This window comes from Salvelinus sp. IW2-2015, linkage group LG20 (assembly GCF_002910315.2).
Source record: "Salvelinus sp. IW2-2015 linkage group LG20, ASM291031v2, whole genome shotgun sequence".
Lineage (NCBI taxonomy): Eukaryota > Metazoa > Chordata > Actinopteri > Salmoniformes > Salmonidae > Salvelinus > Salvelinus sp. IW2-2015.
In genome coordinates, this window is record NC_036860.1 from 59968080 (window position 1) to 59987798 (window position 19719).

A 19719-nucleotide genomic window follows, 5' to 3' on the forward strand; every position below is an offset into this window, starting at 1 on the left:
ACTGAGATGTCATGTTCTATTATTTTTCCCAAATTCAACCTAGCAGCGACCTCATGCGACTGATATTCCTGACATGCGCATTACAAACTGCAATCTGACCACAGAATCGGAAAAGAACGACAGCAAAGACAAGACCACAATGGGACAGCGCCGGGTGATTTCATCAAATTTATCAAAAATCCCTTACAAGACGTCCGACAGGAGTAGAAAAACGCAATCGATACGCATTTAAGGACTTATTGAAGTGGATCAGATACACACAGAACGAACCGAACGACGAAAAGTCAATAGTTTTTCCTAAGGGAGGAAGTTTATTGTGGCGAAGGAAATATAATAGACCGGGTAGGCAGGGTGGGTCTGCGGAAAACAGCCAGAGCGTGGTACAGTCAGAATACAAACTCACCCACCCAGCAAGCAAGCCATGGAGGAGTTCGGGTCAGCGTTGGAAAAGAATGTGACCGATTTAACGGTTATGGACGTGTATGACATAGCCGCGGTAGTGGGCCAAGAGTTTGAGAGGATCATTGATCAGTACGGCTGCGAGGCTCTGTCCAGGCTCATGCCCAAAGTAGTGCGGGTGCTGGAAATCGTGGAGGTGATGGTCAGTAGGAACAGCATCAGCCCGGAGACAGATGAGCTGAGGCTGGAGCTGGATAAACTACGGCTGGAGAGGATGGACCGGCTGGAGAAAGAGAAGAAACACAAGAAGGTCACAATTATCTTATACAGGATGAGATAAATAATAGGCCTGAGATTAATAATACGGGTAGTTGTTACCAAACGTAGCCTAATTTAAAACAGTAGGCCTAATAATAGGCATAATAGCCTAATAATTTATGGTGAAGATATGACAATACTGGTAACAAAAAATAGAAAAGAAAGAATGAAAACAAATAGAAAGAACAGAAAGAGAAGGCAACTAATTTGCCATCATGAGAATAATGCAATTACATTGTTATAACAATAACTTTGAAAAGTGTACTAGGCATTTTGAATAGTTGGCCGATACTATATATTAATATAATTGAAAATCTAACCACTGATATACCCCCTCTAAAATATGAATCTGACATTAATGACAACTTGATTGACTGTGGATAGGCTACATTGTTACATTTCACTTATTGTATTGCTATATGTGGGCTATTATGTCACAGAAATCAATTAGGATATGTTTGATATAGAAACATTATAGCATTATTGAGTTGGGGCAATAGCCAAGGTAGTCTATTAGGAAAAAGCACAACTCTTCACTTTTTTTTGTTGTTGATTTATTTCACCTTTATTTAACCAGGTAGGCCAGTTGAGAACAAGTTCTCATTTACAACTGCGACCTGGCCAAGATAAAGCAAAGCAGTGCGACACAAACAACAACACAAAGTTACACATGGGATAAACAAACGTACAGTCAATTACACAATATAAAATCTGTACACCGTGTGTGCAAATGAAGTAAGGAGGTAAGGCATTAAATAGGCCAAAGTGGCGAAGTAATTACAATTTAGCAATTGACACTGGAGTGATAGATGTGCAGGTGTTGGCTTTGGGGAGCGCGTGCTACGGGTGGGTGTTGCTATGGTGACCAGTGAGCTGAGATAAGGAGGAGCTTTACCTAGCAAAGACCTATAGATGACTTGGAGCGAGTGGGTTTGGCGACAAATATGTAGCGAGGACCAGCCGACAAGAGCATACAGGTCGCAATGGTGGGTAGAATTTGGGGCTTTGGTGACAAAACGGATGGCACTGTGATAGACTGCATCCAATTTGCTGACTAGTGTGTTACTGTGCACAAAAAAGCATAGTAGGTCTGTAACATGTCACATTTACATGAAGCCTATATCTCTATCCCTAGTTATGTTCCTCTGCCAAGGGCCGGTTTAATGCAGGTCCTTACAGGGGCCCCTGGGCCCAAGCCCGTAGGGGGCCCAGAGGCAGAATTCATATTATATATGTATAAAAAAAATACATTACTCGAACCACAGGAGCTGGGTCTCAAATGTTCAAAATAAACCAGAGAGCTTAATTTAGCCACAGAGGATTAAAAGCGTCTATATAAAAAAAAAAAATAGCTGTGGATTAAGTTTTATCACAAGCGCATACAGGTAACTGGAAAAATAAAGGAAACACCAACAGAAGAGCTTTAATGCGCCAATGAGTGGTCCTAAACCATGCCAGGAAAATGCACCTCACACCATAACATATACTTTTTACCCCTCCTTTACTCAAGTGTTCCCTTTATTTTGGCAGTAACCGGTATGCCTACAGGCGTGAAGGATACCATTTGGGCAACATGTGCACCAAATATAGAACAGTTTGTTGCTTTGTGGCCATACACATATAATCCTAAATACAATCGCGGGAAAAACGTACAGTTTGAGGGGTGCAACTCAAAATTAGGAGGGTGTTCCTAAGGTTTTGTACACAGTGTATTCTGTAGGCAGGTAGCCTAGCGGTTAAGAGCGTTGGGCCAGTAACCGAAAGGTTGCACCTGTAAATCGCTCTGGATAAGAGTGCCCGCAAAATGACTCAAATGTGCTAATAAAATCTTTAGGACTATTCCACAAAACGTACTTGTTGTTGATAAAAGTCAGTGCGTGATGTCTTTTTCGCTGAAGTTTTCATGTACCAAATAAAAATTGCCTTCGCATTTTCAACTATACCGGTAGTTTTGTCACAGAAACTGTTGTGTTAAATAGCAAATGTGCCTTATCTGTTCTTGGCACGGGTGCTCTAGCCAACAGCTCGCAGATACAGTGTGGGTAGGCTAGTCTACATAATAAGATTATTATGGATGAGAGTGAGAATATTTTTATTTGTCAAACGGCAGCCAAGCATCGATCATCATGTCTCCAGAATAAAACCCCCAATATTTATTGGAAAGGAGCATCAAGCTCATCACCTTGCACTTTCACCACCCTGTGAAGTTCATCATCATTTATTTAATCTGTAGCCTAATAAACTACACTACTCCAAGATTACTTCGATATGATGGTTAATATTTAAATATTTTGCGGATAAAGGCATTTCCACCACCATTTCTCGCATAATTAATTTTACCCACAAAAAGATCCCACCATGTCGAACGAACAAATTATCTGTTGGCATTTATACAATTGTATCGAAACTACCTGTTTCCATAACAGCTGTCGTGATTGTTTTTTTTTAATGTGGAATGACTTTACTTGCATAAAAACTGTGGATGGAAACGTGGTTAGCGAGTGACAAAACAAGAGAAAAACTGCTGATGGAAATCCACGTTTTTAAATTGCACCTAGTGTATTCTACTATTCTAACTCTCATCAGTAAATTGAGACCCCGACTTACAAAAATATACATATGTATTTATATTTTTTGAAAACATTATGGAGGCCCGTACCTCAGTGTCATCACAGTTACGGCACTGAGGGTATGTGCAGTAAAATAACATTGCCACTGCTGGTCTCGTGACACTGACATAGTTGGAGTTAAACTTTCCTGTCATTTTTTGACTGAAATGTGTCTCGTTCCTCAAATAAAGTGTGTCAACAACATCAGTGTCACTTAGGCACAGAGAGCCATCTATATGATTATGGACCCTGGAAATGCGTAGGACTATTGTGTTTAAACTTAAAATTCAGATACATGTTTTGGAAATGTTCAGTAGAAAGTTAATTAGGTCTCAGAAAGTAGGCTATATGCAAACAACAAGTAAAGCAGTAAAGGCAGAATATAGTCTATAACATAGAAATAGAACGAATAGAACAGGCATTCCGTTCAAGTCAATAATGGCATAATGGGTGGACTGGTGGCCATTGCGATTGTACCCATAGAAGCAACAAAGCAGGAAGTAAAAGCAGGAAGTAAAAACAGGAAGTGTACTCATCAATACGTGCTGTGACTTGTTGATTAAACTGAACTGATATTACAAAAAATACATTCCATTGCATGAGCCACATCAGTTCACATAATTTGAATTAACATTCTACGTTAACATGGAAATTATTACATCACAATACCAGGCAGCCATTGTGAGTGTACTCATAGTTTACCAGTCAAATTGCCAGGGTTAGAGGTTCCAAGCCCGTTCTATTCATTCTATTTATATGGTCTGTAAGTCCCACTATCTTTAAAAGCTCACGGGGTGAAGACATTCATTGACAGAAAGCAAAAAGCTATTTTAAAAGTTCAGGGTTAAAACAAAACTGATGCCTTTTGTATAGCCTACCAATGCACATGTTGTACTTTAATACTCTAACAAACCATGGCTCAGTGGTATGTCTGTGTCCAAGTCCTAATATTAGCCCAAATATTAGCCCCTGTGATGCGTTGTGCAGACCTCACTACCCTCTGGAGAGCCTTACGGTTGTGGGTGGAGCAGTTGATACAGCCCGACAGGATGCTCTCGATTGTGCATCTGTAAAGGTTTGTGAGTGTTTTCGGTGACAAGCCAAATTTCTTCAGCCTCCTGAGGTTGAAGAGGCGCTGTTGCTCCTTCTTCGCCACGCTGTCTGTGTGGGTGGACCATTTCAGTTTGTCCATGATGTGTACGCCAAGGAACTTAACTTTTGCCCTTCTCCACTACTGTCCTGTGGATGGGGGGGGGGGGGGTGTGTGCTCCCTCTGCTGTTTCCTGAAGTTCATGATCATCTCCTTTGTTTTGTTGATGTTGAGTCAGAGGTTATTTTCCTGACACCACCCTCTGAGGGCCCTCACCTCCTCCCTGTAGGCCGTCTGGTCGTTGTTGGTAACCAAGCCTACCGCTGTAGTGTTGTCTGCAAACTTGATGATTGAGTTCGAAGCGTGCATGGCCACGCAGTCATGGGTGAACAGGGAGTACAGGAGAAGGCTGAGAACGCACCCTTGTGGGGCCCCAGTGTTGAGGATCAGCGGGGTGGAGATGTTGTTTCCTACCTTCACCACCTGGGGGCGGCCCGTCAGAAATTCCAGGACACAGTTGCACAGGGCGGGGTCTAGACCCAGGGTCTCGAGCTTAATGACGAGTTTGGAGGGTACTATGGTATTAAATGCTGAGCTGTAGTCAATGAACAGCATTCTTACATAGGTATTCCTCTTGTCCAGATGGGATAGCGCAGTGTGCAGTGTGTTGGCGATTGCATCGTCAGTGGACCTATTGGGGCGGTATGCAAATTGGAGTGGGTATAGGGTATCAGGTATGGTGGAGACGATATGCTCCTTGACTAGTCTCTCAAAGCACTTCATGATGACAGAAGTGAGTGCAACAGGGCGATATTCATTTATTTCAGTTACCTTAGCTTTCTTGGGAACAGGAACAATGGTGGCTATCTTGAAGCATGTGGAGACAACAGACTGGGATAGGGATTGATTTAATATGTCCGTAAACACACCAGCCAGCTGGTCTGCGCATGCTCTGAGGACCCGGCTAGGGATGCCGTCTGGGCCGGCAGCCTTGCGAGGGTTAACACGTTTAAATGTTTTACTCACGTTGGCCACGGAGAAGGAGAGCCCACAGGCTTTGGTAGCGGGCCGTGTCAGTGGCACTGTATTGTCCTCAAAGCGAGCAAAGAAGTTGTTTAATTTGTTTGGGAGCAAGACGTCGATGTCCGCGATGGGGCTGGTTTTCTTTTTGTAATCCATGATTGACTATAGACCCTGCCACATACGTCTCGTGTTTGAGCCGTTGAATTGCGACTCTACTTTGTCTCTATACTGACGGTTTGCTTGTTTGATTGCCTTGCGGAGGGAATAACTGCACTGTTTGTATTCGGTCATGTTTCCAGTCGCCTTGCCATGATTAAAAGCGGTGGTTCGCGCTTTCATTGTTGCGCGAATGCTGCCATCAATCCACGGTTTCTGGTTGGAGAAGGATTTCAAATAGTCACAGTGGGTACGATATCTCTGATGCACTTGCTAATAAACTCGCTCACAGAGTCAGCGTATACATCAATGTTGTTGTCTGAGGCTATCTGGAACATATCTCAGTCCATGTGATCAAAGCAATTCTGATGAGTGGAATCCAATTGGTCAGACCAGTGTTGGACAGACCTGAGCACGGGCGTTTCCTGTTTTAGTTTCTGTCTATGGCTGGGAGCAACAAAATGGAGTCATGGTCAGATTTGCCGAAGCAGGGCGGGGGAGGGCTTTGTATGCATTGCGGAAGTTAGAGTAGCAATGATCCAGAATGCTATCAGCCTGTGTCGCGCATTCAATATGCTGATAGAGTTTAGGAAGTCTCGTTCTCAGGTTAGCTTTGTTAAAAATCCCCGGTTATAATAAATGCATCCTCAGGATGTATGTAAAGGCAGCCTCAGTATGTATGGTATCCAGTTTACATAGAGTCAAGTGAAGTTCTTTCAGGACCGACGAGGTATCTCTGTGTGTGTGTGTGTATATGTAACTCTATTGTGTGGTGTGTGGTGTGTGTGTGTGTGTGTGTGTGTGTGTGTGTGTGTGTGTGTGTGTGTGTGTGTGTGTGTGTGTGTGTGTGTGTGTGTGTGTGTGTGTGTGTGTGTAGGAGTTGGAAGCTGTAGAGGATGTATGGCGAGGGGAGGCCCAGGACCTTGTTGTCTCAGATCGCTCAGCTTCAGGAAGAGAACAAGACTCTTCTCACTAACATGTCCATCAAAGATCCCATGAGTGAAGAGGACCTACAGAGGCACGAAGGTCTCAACCCTAAACCCTCACTCTACACCCTGGACACTAAACCCACACATGCATTATTATTTTAAATGTTTATGTGGTACTGACTCAAAACTTAATGAGAATCACATCAACTCAAACTAACTTCTTAAAAATAAAAAAAAAATCTGTGTTTTGCATGTACATTGAGTGATTGATTGATTAATCGTATACTAAACTAATCCAAAAATTTAGTTAGATTTTTTGCACCCGTAACTGAAAATGTTGTTCCAGTTTATATGCCTTAGGTTGCCTGCTCACACTGCTCCTAAACCTGGCAGTCATTATGAATGCAGGTTTCGGGTGAATAAACATTGAAACTGTGGATATCCTAACTCCAGCTGGACACCAATAGGAATTACACATCACTTTGCAAGCCAGTATAATGTGATTGCAGCTGGGGTTGCTTAATTCTGGTACATTTCCCAACTTTTCCAGAAATCCGGTTGGATTATTTTTTAAATCTGGGAATTTCGATAAAGTTAGGAATTTTGTAGGCCTGATGTGGGCTGAACCATGAGTTTCAGGCCACTGTAGTAGGGTTGTAAGGCTTTCGTCCTCTTCGTCTGAGGAGGAGTACGAATATCGGACCAATGTGCAGCGTGGTAAGTGTCCATAATAGATTTTTAAATAAATCAAAATGAACACAGAACAAAAATAACAAAACACGAACAAACAACCGAAACAGTCCCGTATGGTGCAAACACTGAAACAGGAAACAACACCCACAAAACACAATAGAAAACAGGCTACCTAAATATGGCTCCCAATCAGAGACAACGACTGACACCTGCCTCTGATTGAGAACCATACTAGGCCAAACACATAGAAATATTAACAACAGAACAAAACAAGAAAAACAACATGGAATGCCCACCCCAACTCACGCCCTGACCAACTAAAATAAAGACATAAAAAAGGAACTAAGGTCAGAACGTGACAAGGGTAAAGCTTGGCCTCAAAGTAAGACTTTATGAGGTATAAATGTATTGTTATAAAGAGTTTAATTATAATGATAACATTCACCAGAACTCACTTGGACTGAAATGAACGAATTGAACAACCATGGCTCTGTCACTAACAAATACAGTCATGGGTGGTAACTACAATTCAATCGAAAAGGCAAGACACACTGGGAAATTATATTGGGAGACGTGGCTTAGTGGGGACGTTACTCAAACATTTTAAGCTGATACAACTTAAATCTGGACCCCACAGGGTCACAGTGACTCTATCAGTTTGAGTAGTGACTACAAAATCATATATTAAAAGATACAGTATATAAATGCAACAGGTTTCCTCAAAAGTTTTTAGTAATGGGGCACATTGGAGTTTACAGTGCACCACACATAACAATATTGAAAGAATGTGGGTTACACATACATACTATACAAACACCCTCAGAACAGCCTCAATTTGTCAGGGCATGGACTATACAAGGTGTCGAAAGCATTCCATGGGATGCGGCCCATGCTGACTCCAAAACATCCCACAGTTGTCCTTTGGGTGGTGTACCATCCTTGATACACACAGGAAACTGTTGAGCGTGAAAAACCAGGCAGCGTTGCAGTTCTTGACACACTCAAACCGGTGTGCCTGACACCTACTACCATACCCGTTCAAAGGCACTTCAATCTTTTGTCTTGCCCATTCACCCTCTGAATGACACACATACAAATCCATGTCTCAATTGTCTCAAGGCTTAAAAATCCTTCTTTAACCTGTCTCCTCCCCTTCATCTACATCTGATTGAATGAGTGGGATCGTAGCTTTCACCTGGATTCACCTGCTCAGTCTGTTATGGAAGAATAGGTGTTCCTAATGTTTTGTGCAATGTACACTGTCGCTCTCTCACTCTCACGTACACACACACACACCACACACACACACACACACACACACAACCACACACACACACACACACACAACACACACACACACACACACACACACACACACACACACACACACAACACACACACACAACACACACAAAGGAGGCCTTCTCTGTGTTTGAGGCTGAGCCAGTCTCATCACTGCATGAATGGCTCTGTTGTGATGTCACAGAGGGCAATACAGTTCCCCTGACACACACACACACACACACACACACACACACACACACACACACACACACACACACACACACACACACACACACACACACACACACAACACACACACACACACACACACACACACACACAGAGCGTGCACAGAGACAGACCACCCTCAGTGTTCCGTACACCTGCTAGACACACACACACTGCATAATCATGCTTCACGCACACGTAAGTCTCCACAAAGTCCCCCCAGTCCCCTCTCCACCTGCTCAGTGAGTCCTGACTGAAGTTTAAAAGTCTTGCTTCCTTCATCGCTTATATTCAGGGCTGTGTCAGCCAGGGGTACGCAGTATCTGTGTCAGAGAAATCAAGTGTGTGTGCTGTTTTCTATTTTTAACCTAGTCTGGCTCACAGACAGGAACTCCGCTGCTGTGCTCATAGTCACTTGATGTATTCTCCCATGCAGTTCAACATGTGTACACATAATACACACAGGGTATTCATGTTGTTCTAACTTGGCTCCTTTCTCCTTTGTCTTGGCTGCCAGGCCTTTATATTGTACCTCTATACTTACCCCTCTCTGCTCTGCATCTCAGGTTGCCAGATCTGATGTTGATTTGTTGCGTTGCCAGGTATGTCGGAGCGGGAGCGTCAGGTGATGAAGAAGCTGAAGGAGGTAGTGGACAAGCAGAGAGACGAGATCCGAGCCAAAGACCGCGAGCTCACGCTCAAGAATGAGGACGTTGAGGCAGTAAGGACGGCAGGATGTGTGCCTGCTTGGGGTAGAAGTTGTCCCTCCCTATACATAGACCTAAGATCAGCTAAACCCTTCCCCAATTCTAACCTTAGCCATTAGGAGGGAGAACACAAAGCTGACCTTAAGTCAGTGGTCAGGGGTCAGGGACTCTGTTTATTTATTCAAGTGTATTGATTTGATGGATCAATTAACTCTCTTCTCTCTCTTTCTCTTTTTCCCTCTTTATTACATCCTCCTGTACTTGTTCTCTCTCTGTGACCCGCTCTCTGTTCTGCCTGTCCCCTAACTCTCTCTCACACTTCTTCTCATTTCTCCCCCCTCTATCTCTATCTCCACCCCATCCATCCATATCCCTGCATCTCCCTTCCCCTCCATCCCTTCACCTCTCTCTAGCTCCAGCAGCAGCAGTCTCGTCTGATGAAGATCAACCATGACCTGCGCCATAAGATCTCTGTGGTGGAAGCTCAGGGGAAAGCCCTCATCGAGCAGAAGGTTCCAAGCCCTTAGGATGTGTAATACATATTGTTTTACCAACTGTATTTGCAAAACAAAAGAGTTCAGAATTATTTTTAAAATGTATTATATTTGTATGTTAAGGTGGAACTGGAGGCGGGAGCTCAGGCACGGGTACAGGAAATGGGAGCACTCCGGCAGGAAGTTACACGTTTAAGGGAGCGACTGCACGGAGACATGCCCCCTCAGGTTCCAGAGGTGCCTCCTCCCCAGCTCCCATCCCCTGCACAGGTAATAACAACACCTGCTCAGGTCGCACAACCCAGCCAGGGACAGCTACACAGTAAACACTCACCTGCACAGGTGATAACAACACCTGCTCAGGTCGCACAAACAAGCCAGGAACAGCTCACAGTAAACACTCACCTGCACAGGTAATAACAACACCTGCTCAGGTCACACAACCCAGCCAGGAACAGCTACACAGTAAACACTCACCTGCACAGGTAACGATACAGTTATTACAGGCAGACATGCTCCCAGCAGGTGATACATTATAACCCTGGCAGCCTCTGGCAGAGTCACACGCAGTGTGCTGGTATTCTCTTTTCTTTCCACATCTATGAGAGTATCTTTGCAGCCTGAGTTCATTTATAGCAGTCTGACTCACAGCCTGTAGAGCCTGGCTGTAGCTAGTGAGTCAGGGAGCATGGAGTCTCTGCCTCATCGGAAAACATGACCTAGCTATCATATGAGGGGAGGGAGGGGGCCAGGACAGAAATAGTCTTCCTCCCTTCTACCCCTCCACAGTCAGCCAACCAGCCAGCCAACCAACCAGCCAACCAGAGGGATATAAAAAGAGACAGAATGGCAGCCAGACAATTCAGGACAGCTAAAAGTGACCTGACAATGACCTGTATAGTCACCAAATGGGTTCACTGGTAGCCAAATTAAACACTGATTTTTCACAGACTTCATACAGCAAGTGTAACACATACACTGAGTGTACAAAACATTATGAACACCTGTCCTTTCCATGACATAGACTGACCAGGTGAATCCAGGTGAAAGCTATTATCCCTCATGGATGTAATTGTTAAATCACATTCAATCAGTGTAGATGAAGGGGAGGAGACAGGTTAAAGAAGGATTTTTAAGCCTTGAGACAATTGAGACATGGATTGTGTTTGTGTGCCATTCAGAGGGTGAATGGGCAAGACAAAAGATTGAAGTGCCTTTGAACAGGGTATGGTGGTAGGTGACAGGCGCACCGGTTTGTGTCAAGAACTACAACGCTGCCTGGTTTTTCACGCTCAACAGTTTTCCATGTGTATCAAGGATGGTCCACCACCCAAAGACATCCAGCCAACTTGACACAACTGTGGGAAGCATTGGAGTCAACATGGGCCAGCATCCCTGTGGAACGCTTTCGACACCTTGTAGAGTCCATGCTCTGACAAATTGAGGCTGTTCTGAGGGCAAAAGCGGGGGTGCTGTGCAACTCAATATTAGAAAGGTGTTCTTAATTGTACACTCATCACCCACAATACTCTGCAGCACGATTTATGTTTTCACCTTCCTTTTACAATGTCTGTAAGAATTTTCTAGAGAGATTTGATCTCAGTGAGAATAACCTGGATAAAAAAGGTACAATAACTCCCCTCCTCCCCTGCCCCCAGCCTGGTAGCCCCTCCTCAGAGGCGGGCGTTCAGGGTGTGGGCTGGCCCGAACCAGACAGACACTACCCCCCAGAGCTGCGGTTGAGGCATTACGATCCCGCCCCGCATCTCCCGTCCCTGGATGCTGATGAGGATGTAGAGGAAGAGGCAGTGTTGCTATGGGTAACACCGTAGTGCTAGCTAGCTAGCCGCCCCCAGAATGGTGTGTTTGTCGTGACCTCTAACCTTTGCACCGCCACTGTCCCCCTGAACAGTGTTCTATAGATGCTGGTTTAGCTAGAGAACAGAGTGCTGCCTGGGTGACCGGTATGTGTGTGGGATTGTGAAGTTTGATTGCATTTCAAGGACTGTGTTTTTGATCCAGCAAACCTTGGTAGTTCAGCATGTGAGTCAGTGAACCCTTTTCCCTAACTAAACTTTACCACATAAGTGTGTGTTTGAGAGTAAGAGGAAGAGTGAGCGATTGTGTATGGATACAGTATGTGTTGGAGTGTGCATATGCATACGTTACAGTCCGTGTGTGTGTCGGGGAGGGATATATACAGTATATATATACAGTACCAGTCAAAGGTTTGGACACACCTACTCATTCACAGGTTTTCCTTTATTTTTACTATTTTCTACAATGTAGAATAATAGTAAAGACATCAAAACTATGAAATAACACATATGTAATCATGTAGTAACTAAAAAAGTGTTAAACAAGTCTAAATATATTTTATATTTGAGATTCTTCAAAAGTAGCCACCCTTTGCCTTGATGACAGCTTTGCAAACTCTTGGCATTCTCTCAACCAGCTTCATGAGGTAGTCACCTGGAATGCTTTTCCAACAGTCTTGAAGGAATTCTCACATATGCTGAGCAATTGTTGGCTGCTTTTAATTCACTGTGCTGTCCAACTCATCCCAAACCACCTCAATTGGGTTGAGGTCGGGTGATTGTGAAGGCCAGGTAATCTAATGCAACACTTCATCACTCGCCTTCTTGGTCAAATAGCACTTACACAGGCTGGAAGTGTGTTTTGGGTCATCGTCCTGTTGAAAAACAAATGATAGTCTCACTAAGAGCAAACCAGATGGAATGGCATATCGCTGCAGAATGCTCTGGTAGCCATGCTGGTTAAGTGTACCTTGAATTCTAAATAAAGTGTGTCACCAGCAAAGCACCCCCACACCATCACACCTCCTCAGCCATGCTTCATGGTGGGAATCACACACGCGGAGATCATCCGTTCGCCCACTCTGCGTCTCACAAAGACACAGCAGTTGGAACCCAAAATCTCAAATTTGGACTCATCAGCCTAAAGGACAGATTTCCACCAGTCTAATGTCCATTGCTCGTGTTTCTTGGCCCAAGCAAGTCTCTTCTTCTTATTGGTGTCCTTTAGTAGTGGGTTCTTTGTATCAATCGACCATGAAGACCTGATTCACGCAGTCTCCTCTGAATAGTTGAGGATGAGATGTGTCTGTTACTTGAACTCTGTGAAGCATTTATTTGGGCTGCAATCTGAGGTGCAGTTAACTCTAATTAATGAACTTATCCTCTGCAGCAGAGGTAACTCTAACTTCCTTTCCTGTGGCGGTCCTCATATTTCATCATAGCGCATGATGGTTTTTGCGACTGCACTTGAAGAAACTTTCAAAGTTCTTGAAATATTCCGGATTGATTAACCTTCATGTCTTTAAAGTAACGAAGGGCTGTCGTTTCTCTTTGCTTATTTTAGTTTGTCTTGTCGTAATATGGACTTGGTATTTTACCAAATAGGGCTATCTTCTGTATACCAATTCCACAAATTAACTTTTAACAAGGCACACCTGTTAATTGAAATGCATTCTAGGTGACTACCTTGTGAAGCTGGTTGAGCAAAGCTGTCATCAAGGCAAAGGGTGGCTACTTTAAAGAATCTCAAATCTCAAATATATTTTGTTTGTTTAATACATTTTTGGTTACTACATTATTCCATATGTGTTATTTCATAGTTTTGATGTTTTCACTATTATTCTACAATATAGAAAATAGTAAAAATAAAGAAAAACCATTGAATGAGCAGGGGTGCAAACTTTTGGCAGCTACTGTACATGCACAGTGTGTATGTGGGAGTGTGTGTGTGCTCCTGCCTGCAGTTTTACTACCCCAGTGTGAACACCCTAAATGTTGATTTAGATGGCACAGAGCATGTGTGAATTAAGTGTCCCTCTACCAACTATGTCAGTGTGTGTGTGTGTGTGTGTGTGTGTGTGTGTGTGTGTGTGTGTGTGTGTGTGTGTGTGTGTGTGTGTGTGTGTGTGTGTGTGTGTGTGTGTGTGTGTGTGTGTGTGTGTGTGTGTGTGTGTGTGTGTGTGTGTGTGTGTGTGTGTGAGAGAGAGATAACTGGGTCAGACTGTCCCACTGCAGCTGTCACATCTAAACATAGACTTCTCTGACACCCCTGTAACAGAACATGGACTAGTCCAGTCCCTTCCCTTTCATCTGCAATGGCAAAGTATGTAGTTGGCACCAACAGAACTTAGAGCATTAGAACGTTAGTTTAGCCAGTCATGATAATAGCATGAGTGGTTGTTCATGCCTCTTTTTTTCACGCTTCATTTGCTACACAGTGACTTGCTAAAAGACTGTTTGCTGCATGACTGACCTCTGTTGGTTGCATGCAATGAGTTAGTCTGAAGCTCAGTATCTGAGGTAAGGATGGAAGGCAGGAAGGAGAGAAGGGTGCATTGCCTTAGTATTGTAACAGGGCCCAGGGTCTGACCTACAGTTCTCTTCCTGTGCCACCAGGAGGCGATGTGTGATCAGGACACACCTGCTCTGTTCCAACATTTTACCAAGGTATCCCTCCTTTCTTCTATTCCTTCCTTTCCTGCCCTCCTCTCTTCCTTTCATCATCCCATGGTGTAATGTGGCTGTTCCCCACTAGGAGGCACTATGTGATGAGGAGGTGGACGGCCTGGACCAGAAGGATCCCAACAGGCCCCGGTTCACACTGCAGGAGCTAAGAGACGTTCTGCATGAGAGGAACGAGCTCAAGTCCAAAGTGTTCATGCTGCAGGAGGAGGTCGCCTACTACAAAAGGCAGTCATCTTTATTTTTACCATACAAACAGAACATGTTTAGAAAAACATAAACAATCAGATGAGATTATCGCAGTTTGTCAGGTTTAATTTAAGAAGTTAAAAGTTAACAATATTGAAGTTAACAATATTGACAATGCTGATGATGATGATGATGATGGTAGTGGAGCGATGACTGTTCTTCCTCTCCAGTGAAGAGGTGGAGGACGAGACCGGCCCTCCCACTCCTTCCCCATCCCCCGAACAACTGAGGGCACGGCCCCGACACAACGCACAGCCTGAGTCAGGAATCAAACGCCTGTATGTACCAATCACACAGATACACTGGATACCTTTAATATATAGCATTTATGATGCGTACGTGCATTTATCTCCTGGTCAACTAAATCAGCATGTGTGGTTTAAAGTAACCACCATCTGGCAACAACACCAGTAACATGGCTACATCTCACAGCAGAAGAATATAAATGAAATGGGCTGTGGTTGATGTGGTCCCTCTTCCCTCTCTCTCTGCTTGCCTCTTTGTGAATGTCTGTGTGTGTATGTGCTTGTGCGGGTATACGCGTGTGTGTTTTATACTGTGTTTGTGTGTGTGTGTGTGTTGTGTGTGTGTTGTTGTGTGTGTGTGTGTGTGTGTGTGTGTGTGTGTGTGTTGTGTGTGTGTGTGTGTGTGTGTGTGTGTGTGTGTGTGTGTGTGGTGTGTGTGTGTGTGTGTACCTCTGTGTGACAGGATCTTCACAGCCATAATGCCGATGGTGGCAGCTGGGTTGATTTCAGATGACCCCACTTTACAGCCAATCAGACGTCTCATATCCCTTGTACGACCCCTGTCATTGGTTGGCCTCTGTGTCACTCACTGTCTTAGCTAACACCCCCCATCCAATGCTTTTATTCGTGTGGCCAGGAGTTTTTTCTTACCTTGTGATCTAACCAGTAAAAACTCTGGGCCCTGTTTATCGGACCTGCATGGACCCTCCCACCCCATGTAGGTGTTTGTATTCTGATTGGCTGATTGTGGGGATATCTAAATCACTGTCCAGTGTGAAGATGGTAGATCATTAGAATCAGCCAATCAGAATAGGATGTTTATTCACTCCCGTTTCCGATTCACTAACAGATTTGTATAAAACTTTTGCTTTTGCTCTGCTCCTGTTGCTTTGTGCTCTAACCCAGATGCACTTTCAGTCTCCACTCATAACTCACTAGGTAGAAATCACAGGAGGTTGGTGGCACCTTAAATGGGGAGGACGGGCTTATGGTAATGGCTGAAGCAGAATATGTGGAATGGCAGCAAATATATCAAACACATGGTTTCCATGTGTTTGATGCCATTCAATTAGTTCCTTTCCAGCCATTATTATGAGCAGTCCTCCCATCAGCAGCCTCCACTGGTAGAAATGCATCTCAGTTCTATGTATTTTAACAGTTATAACCAGGACTCTAAACAATATGTCTGGAGAACATAAAGGAACAATGACGCTGAGTAGTGAAGTCCACTTTTTTGTCTCTCTTTTTCTCTGGCCTTCTCTACTCTTCCCTCCTCTCTTCCTCGTGTTTTCCTCCTCTGTTCGTCCTTGCTTCCTCTTCTCTCCCAGGTTTAGCTTCTTCTCTCGTGACAAGAGGCGGAACTCCCAGCGGAATGCACAGTTTGATGACAGCTTCAGCTCGTGGGCGGGAAATGATGAGGTGTACACGGAACAGGCCCAGGAGGCTTTGCAGCACATGTAGTGATTGGACAGCATTTGATGATGTCACTCAGAACTCTTTCCCTGTAACGTTGCAATGCAATTAAAGGCCTCGTAAAGGTTAGCTTATTGCACAGTACACACACCTACAGCTCAGCACAGCCATCCACCTACTGAGATACATACTGACACTGAAATACCATCAGCTCTAAGTAACAGAGTCATTCACCCAGCATCTAGAGTAGTGAAACCTAACCACCCTGGCTTTGGCAGTAAACTCCTTGCCTTGCCTTGGGACTGTGCTTAGTGTGCCTGCTGCAGCATAATGGGATTGTATGACATTTTTGCTTCTAAGTGACAGGAATCACAGAGGGTTGAGGGTGAAGAGGAGCCTTTCTTTATCCCAAAGTGAAACCCACCAGAATTGATGGATGCTCAGAGCGGTTCCCTTTGTGTTAGAACAGGCAGGGATACACTAGGCGTGAGAGAGACACAGAGTCAGGCTTGGAAGGTTTGTGGAACGAGGTGACAGGAGAGCGAGATAGAGGAACCACACGAGACACTCCAGATAGAGAATCATGGGACACAGAAGAAGAAAGAGGAGGGTTAAATCCAGTAAAGAAACGTTGAAGACAAGTGGGCATGTTTTTTTAAATGATTCAAATAATGGTGGCAGTTCTGACCCAGATGTAGTAGGCTCTGAACCATCTGTATACTCCCCTGGCCCTGAGCTAGACCAGTCATGTCCTCAGAGGCAGCTAGAGGGCACTATGGCTAGGCCCACCTCACCAGCACTGGCTAAAAAGTGTGAACAAATGTGTTTTTTTTTACAGATTGACCTTGCACATAAATTAATACGTTACTGGGTGTTGAGATGGGATTGCCCAATTTAAAGAAAATGTTATGGATTTATATTTTGCCAGTGGTGAATGAAGCACAGAAGGTTGTAGTTTTACAATGTCTTATGGAAAGACAGTATTTTTGTTTTGGAATTATTTAACTAGATGCTGCTTGCTGCTGCTTTTTTGTTTTCAGGCTTTTTATGGTGCCTTCAGGACTAGCCAAGTGGTGTACATGTACATTTTGAATGGGCGCCATGTTGGAACCAAATGTGACAACACAAACTAAAAACACTCCATTGAGAATGCAAATTTGAATGTTGTTGTGGAATATTTGGTTTAAACATGGATGACAGTTTGCCAAACTCTGCTGTGGCTGCAAGATGGTTTGTGAGAAGTAAAATGGTTAGTGTGGATGAGGGAGGTTCTTGATAATGAGTAGTCCTGACTTCAGCAGTCAGACAGACATAACACCTCACCCTCACTATGCTAAGAGATCATTGATACTATTACTATGACTGGACAACTTTTCAATTATTTATTTTATGATGCAAGACACTTAATCAAGGTGCAAAACTAGGGCAACGCTTATTGTGACAAAAGGGATTGATAGTCGAGAAAAGTTATATCTTGTCTGGTGGCAACATCTACACCAAAATGTACACAAAGGGGAAATAAATAATACAGAATCTATCCAAATAAGGGAAGATGTCAATATATGCAAGACATCCCTCTTTTGCAACAAACTTTATGGACCTGCTTCACACCAGGTAGATTTCTATTGGAAGGATTTTAAATATGATAAATGTCTCAGTTTTCATACAGCTTGTTGCCTTTTATTCAGATATGCATACTCAATAAATATGGTGATCCCCAGAATGTTTCATGTATTATGTCAACTTTCTTCAAAAACAGACTGTAAAAGAAACTTTATTCAGTGCATAAAGAACAACAGGTAGATAATAACACCCTGCTGAGCCAGGCCAGCAGAAGGTTACAGTGAAGAAATGGGTGTGATGACATCACCTGTCCACACCAACCAGGTGGAGGAAAAAAAGACCAATGTAGTCAAAACGTTTTTGTAATACTTGCTCCACCCATGCATCCTTTCAGATGTCAGAGGGACCACTGAGTTTCATCTCCTGTCTCTGTGTCTGTACTTATCATCCCTGTGTCTTCTGTCATCCCTCTCTCTCCTGTCACATCTCTCTCTCGTCGACTCCCGCTCCCTCGTCGACTCCCGCTCCCTCGTCGACTCCCGCTCCCTCGTCGACTCCCGCTCCCTCGTCGACCCCCGCTCTCTCGTCGACTCCCGCTCCCTCGTCGACTCCCTCTCATAACTCCTATCCCTCCTCTCTCGGTGGTACTCCCTTTCTACACCTCTCTCTCTCCCTCTGTCATCTCTCCTCACCCTACTCCCCCAATCAGTCTCTCTCTCACGGCTCAGGGACCCATCTCTGTAGCGCTCCTCTCTCTCACACTCTCTGCCACCGCCACCCCATTCCTGGTTCATGGTGACAGGAAGGTTGATGGGTTTGCGAAAGGGTCTGTCCTTCCCACCAAACCGCAGCTGACCAGACTCCTTCTTGCCCCCCTGCCCTCCGCCCAGCCGACGAGGTACCCATCCCTTCAGGGTTCTCTCCTGCTCGAAGTCCACAAACAACTCACTTTGGTCCACCACTAGTTTGTTGGCGTCTCGCTTCGCCCTGACCACGGACCTCTCCTCTTTGTATTCAACGAAGGCATATCCCTTAGAGAACCCAGTCACTATGTCCCTCACCAGGCGCAGGCGGCGGATATCCCCGTAATTGGAGAACACTTCATTCAGCTTCTCCTCCGTTGTTTGAGGGTTCAAGCGGGCCACGAATAGAGTGAGGAGCGGGTCCCCCACCACGGCTTTGTTGGGTTTGTAGCGGGCGACCATGGCTCTCCAGACGGCCCGGTCATGGGGCTCCACGTCTGTGCCATCGATGCTGCCCGCCTTGAGAGGGTCGTAGACTTTAGCCACTGGATTCCAGTCGTTCATAACTCTCTTTCTCTGACACTAAACAATGTGGCTGAAAAAAACAAATAGTTTTAAAAACGGTACATAAAATGTACATTTGTTTGCGACATAGCTACTGATCATTTTTGGGTGGGTAATTACTTACAAGACGTCGCTGCAAGTCGGACACCAGTCGGAATCTAAAGAATTGTGCCTCACTCAAAACAGTCCGTGTAGGAAATGTTTTAATTCAGTACGTTCCGTTAAGAAATGTGTCTCAGTAAAGCCAGCTTTCTTCTTCTTCGATATCATGGCGGTTCGCAAACAAACGTTTAAAGTACATGCTGCCACCTACTGTGCTGAAATGTACGATCAGTCATGATCTGCCCAATTCTGTACTACCATGAAAAATACAAACAAAATAAATCTCTACTAACTTCTACCACAACCTCAAAATTCTCTGACATTGAAACTAAGGAATCCTATCTGTACTTTTCCTGGCAAAACTTTCTCAAACCTCAGCATCACTGATAAGCTTTTACTTATTTGACCCGC

General features: G+C 44.3%; 2 protein-coding genes across 2 annotated transcripts; one reads left to right on the plus strand and one right to left on the minus strand.

Moving 5' to 3' along the window:
- Positions 1–82: 82 nt before the first annotated feature.
- Positions 83–18063, plus strand: LOC111980796 (RILP-like protein 1). Its single transcript, XM_024011785.2, is given in 11 exon segments — positions 83–709; positions 6473–6517; positions 6519–6621; positions 9332–9450; positions 9850–9948; positions 10054–10200; positions 11589–11750; positions 14364–14414; positions 14503–14657; positions 14849–14956; positions 16252–18063. Coding segments are annotated over 11 exon segments (1410 nt in total). The 5' UTR covers positions 83–421; the 3' UTR covers positions 16385–18063.
- Positions 18064–18094: 31 nt separating this feature from the next.
- Positions 18095–19437, minus strand: snrnp35 (small nuclear ribonucleoprotein 35 (U11/U12)). The gene is made up of 2 exons (XM_024010711.2): positions 19331–19437; positions 18095–19237 (listed from the first exon to the last, which is right to left on the minus strand). Exon 2 carries the CDS (start codon positions 19204–19206, stop codon positions 18316–18318), a length of 891 nt encoding a protein of 296 aa, XP_023866479.1. The 5' UTR covers positions 19207–19237; positions 19331–19437; the 3' UTR covers positions 18095–18315.
- Positions 19438–19719: the final 282 nt, after the last annotated feature.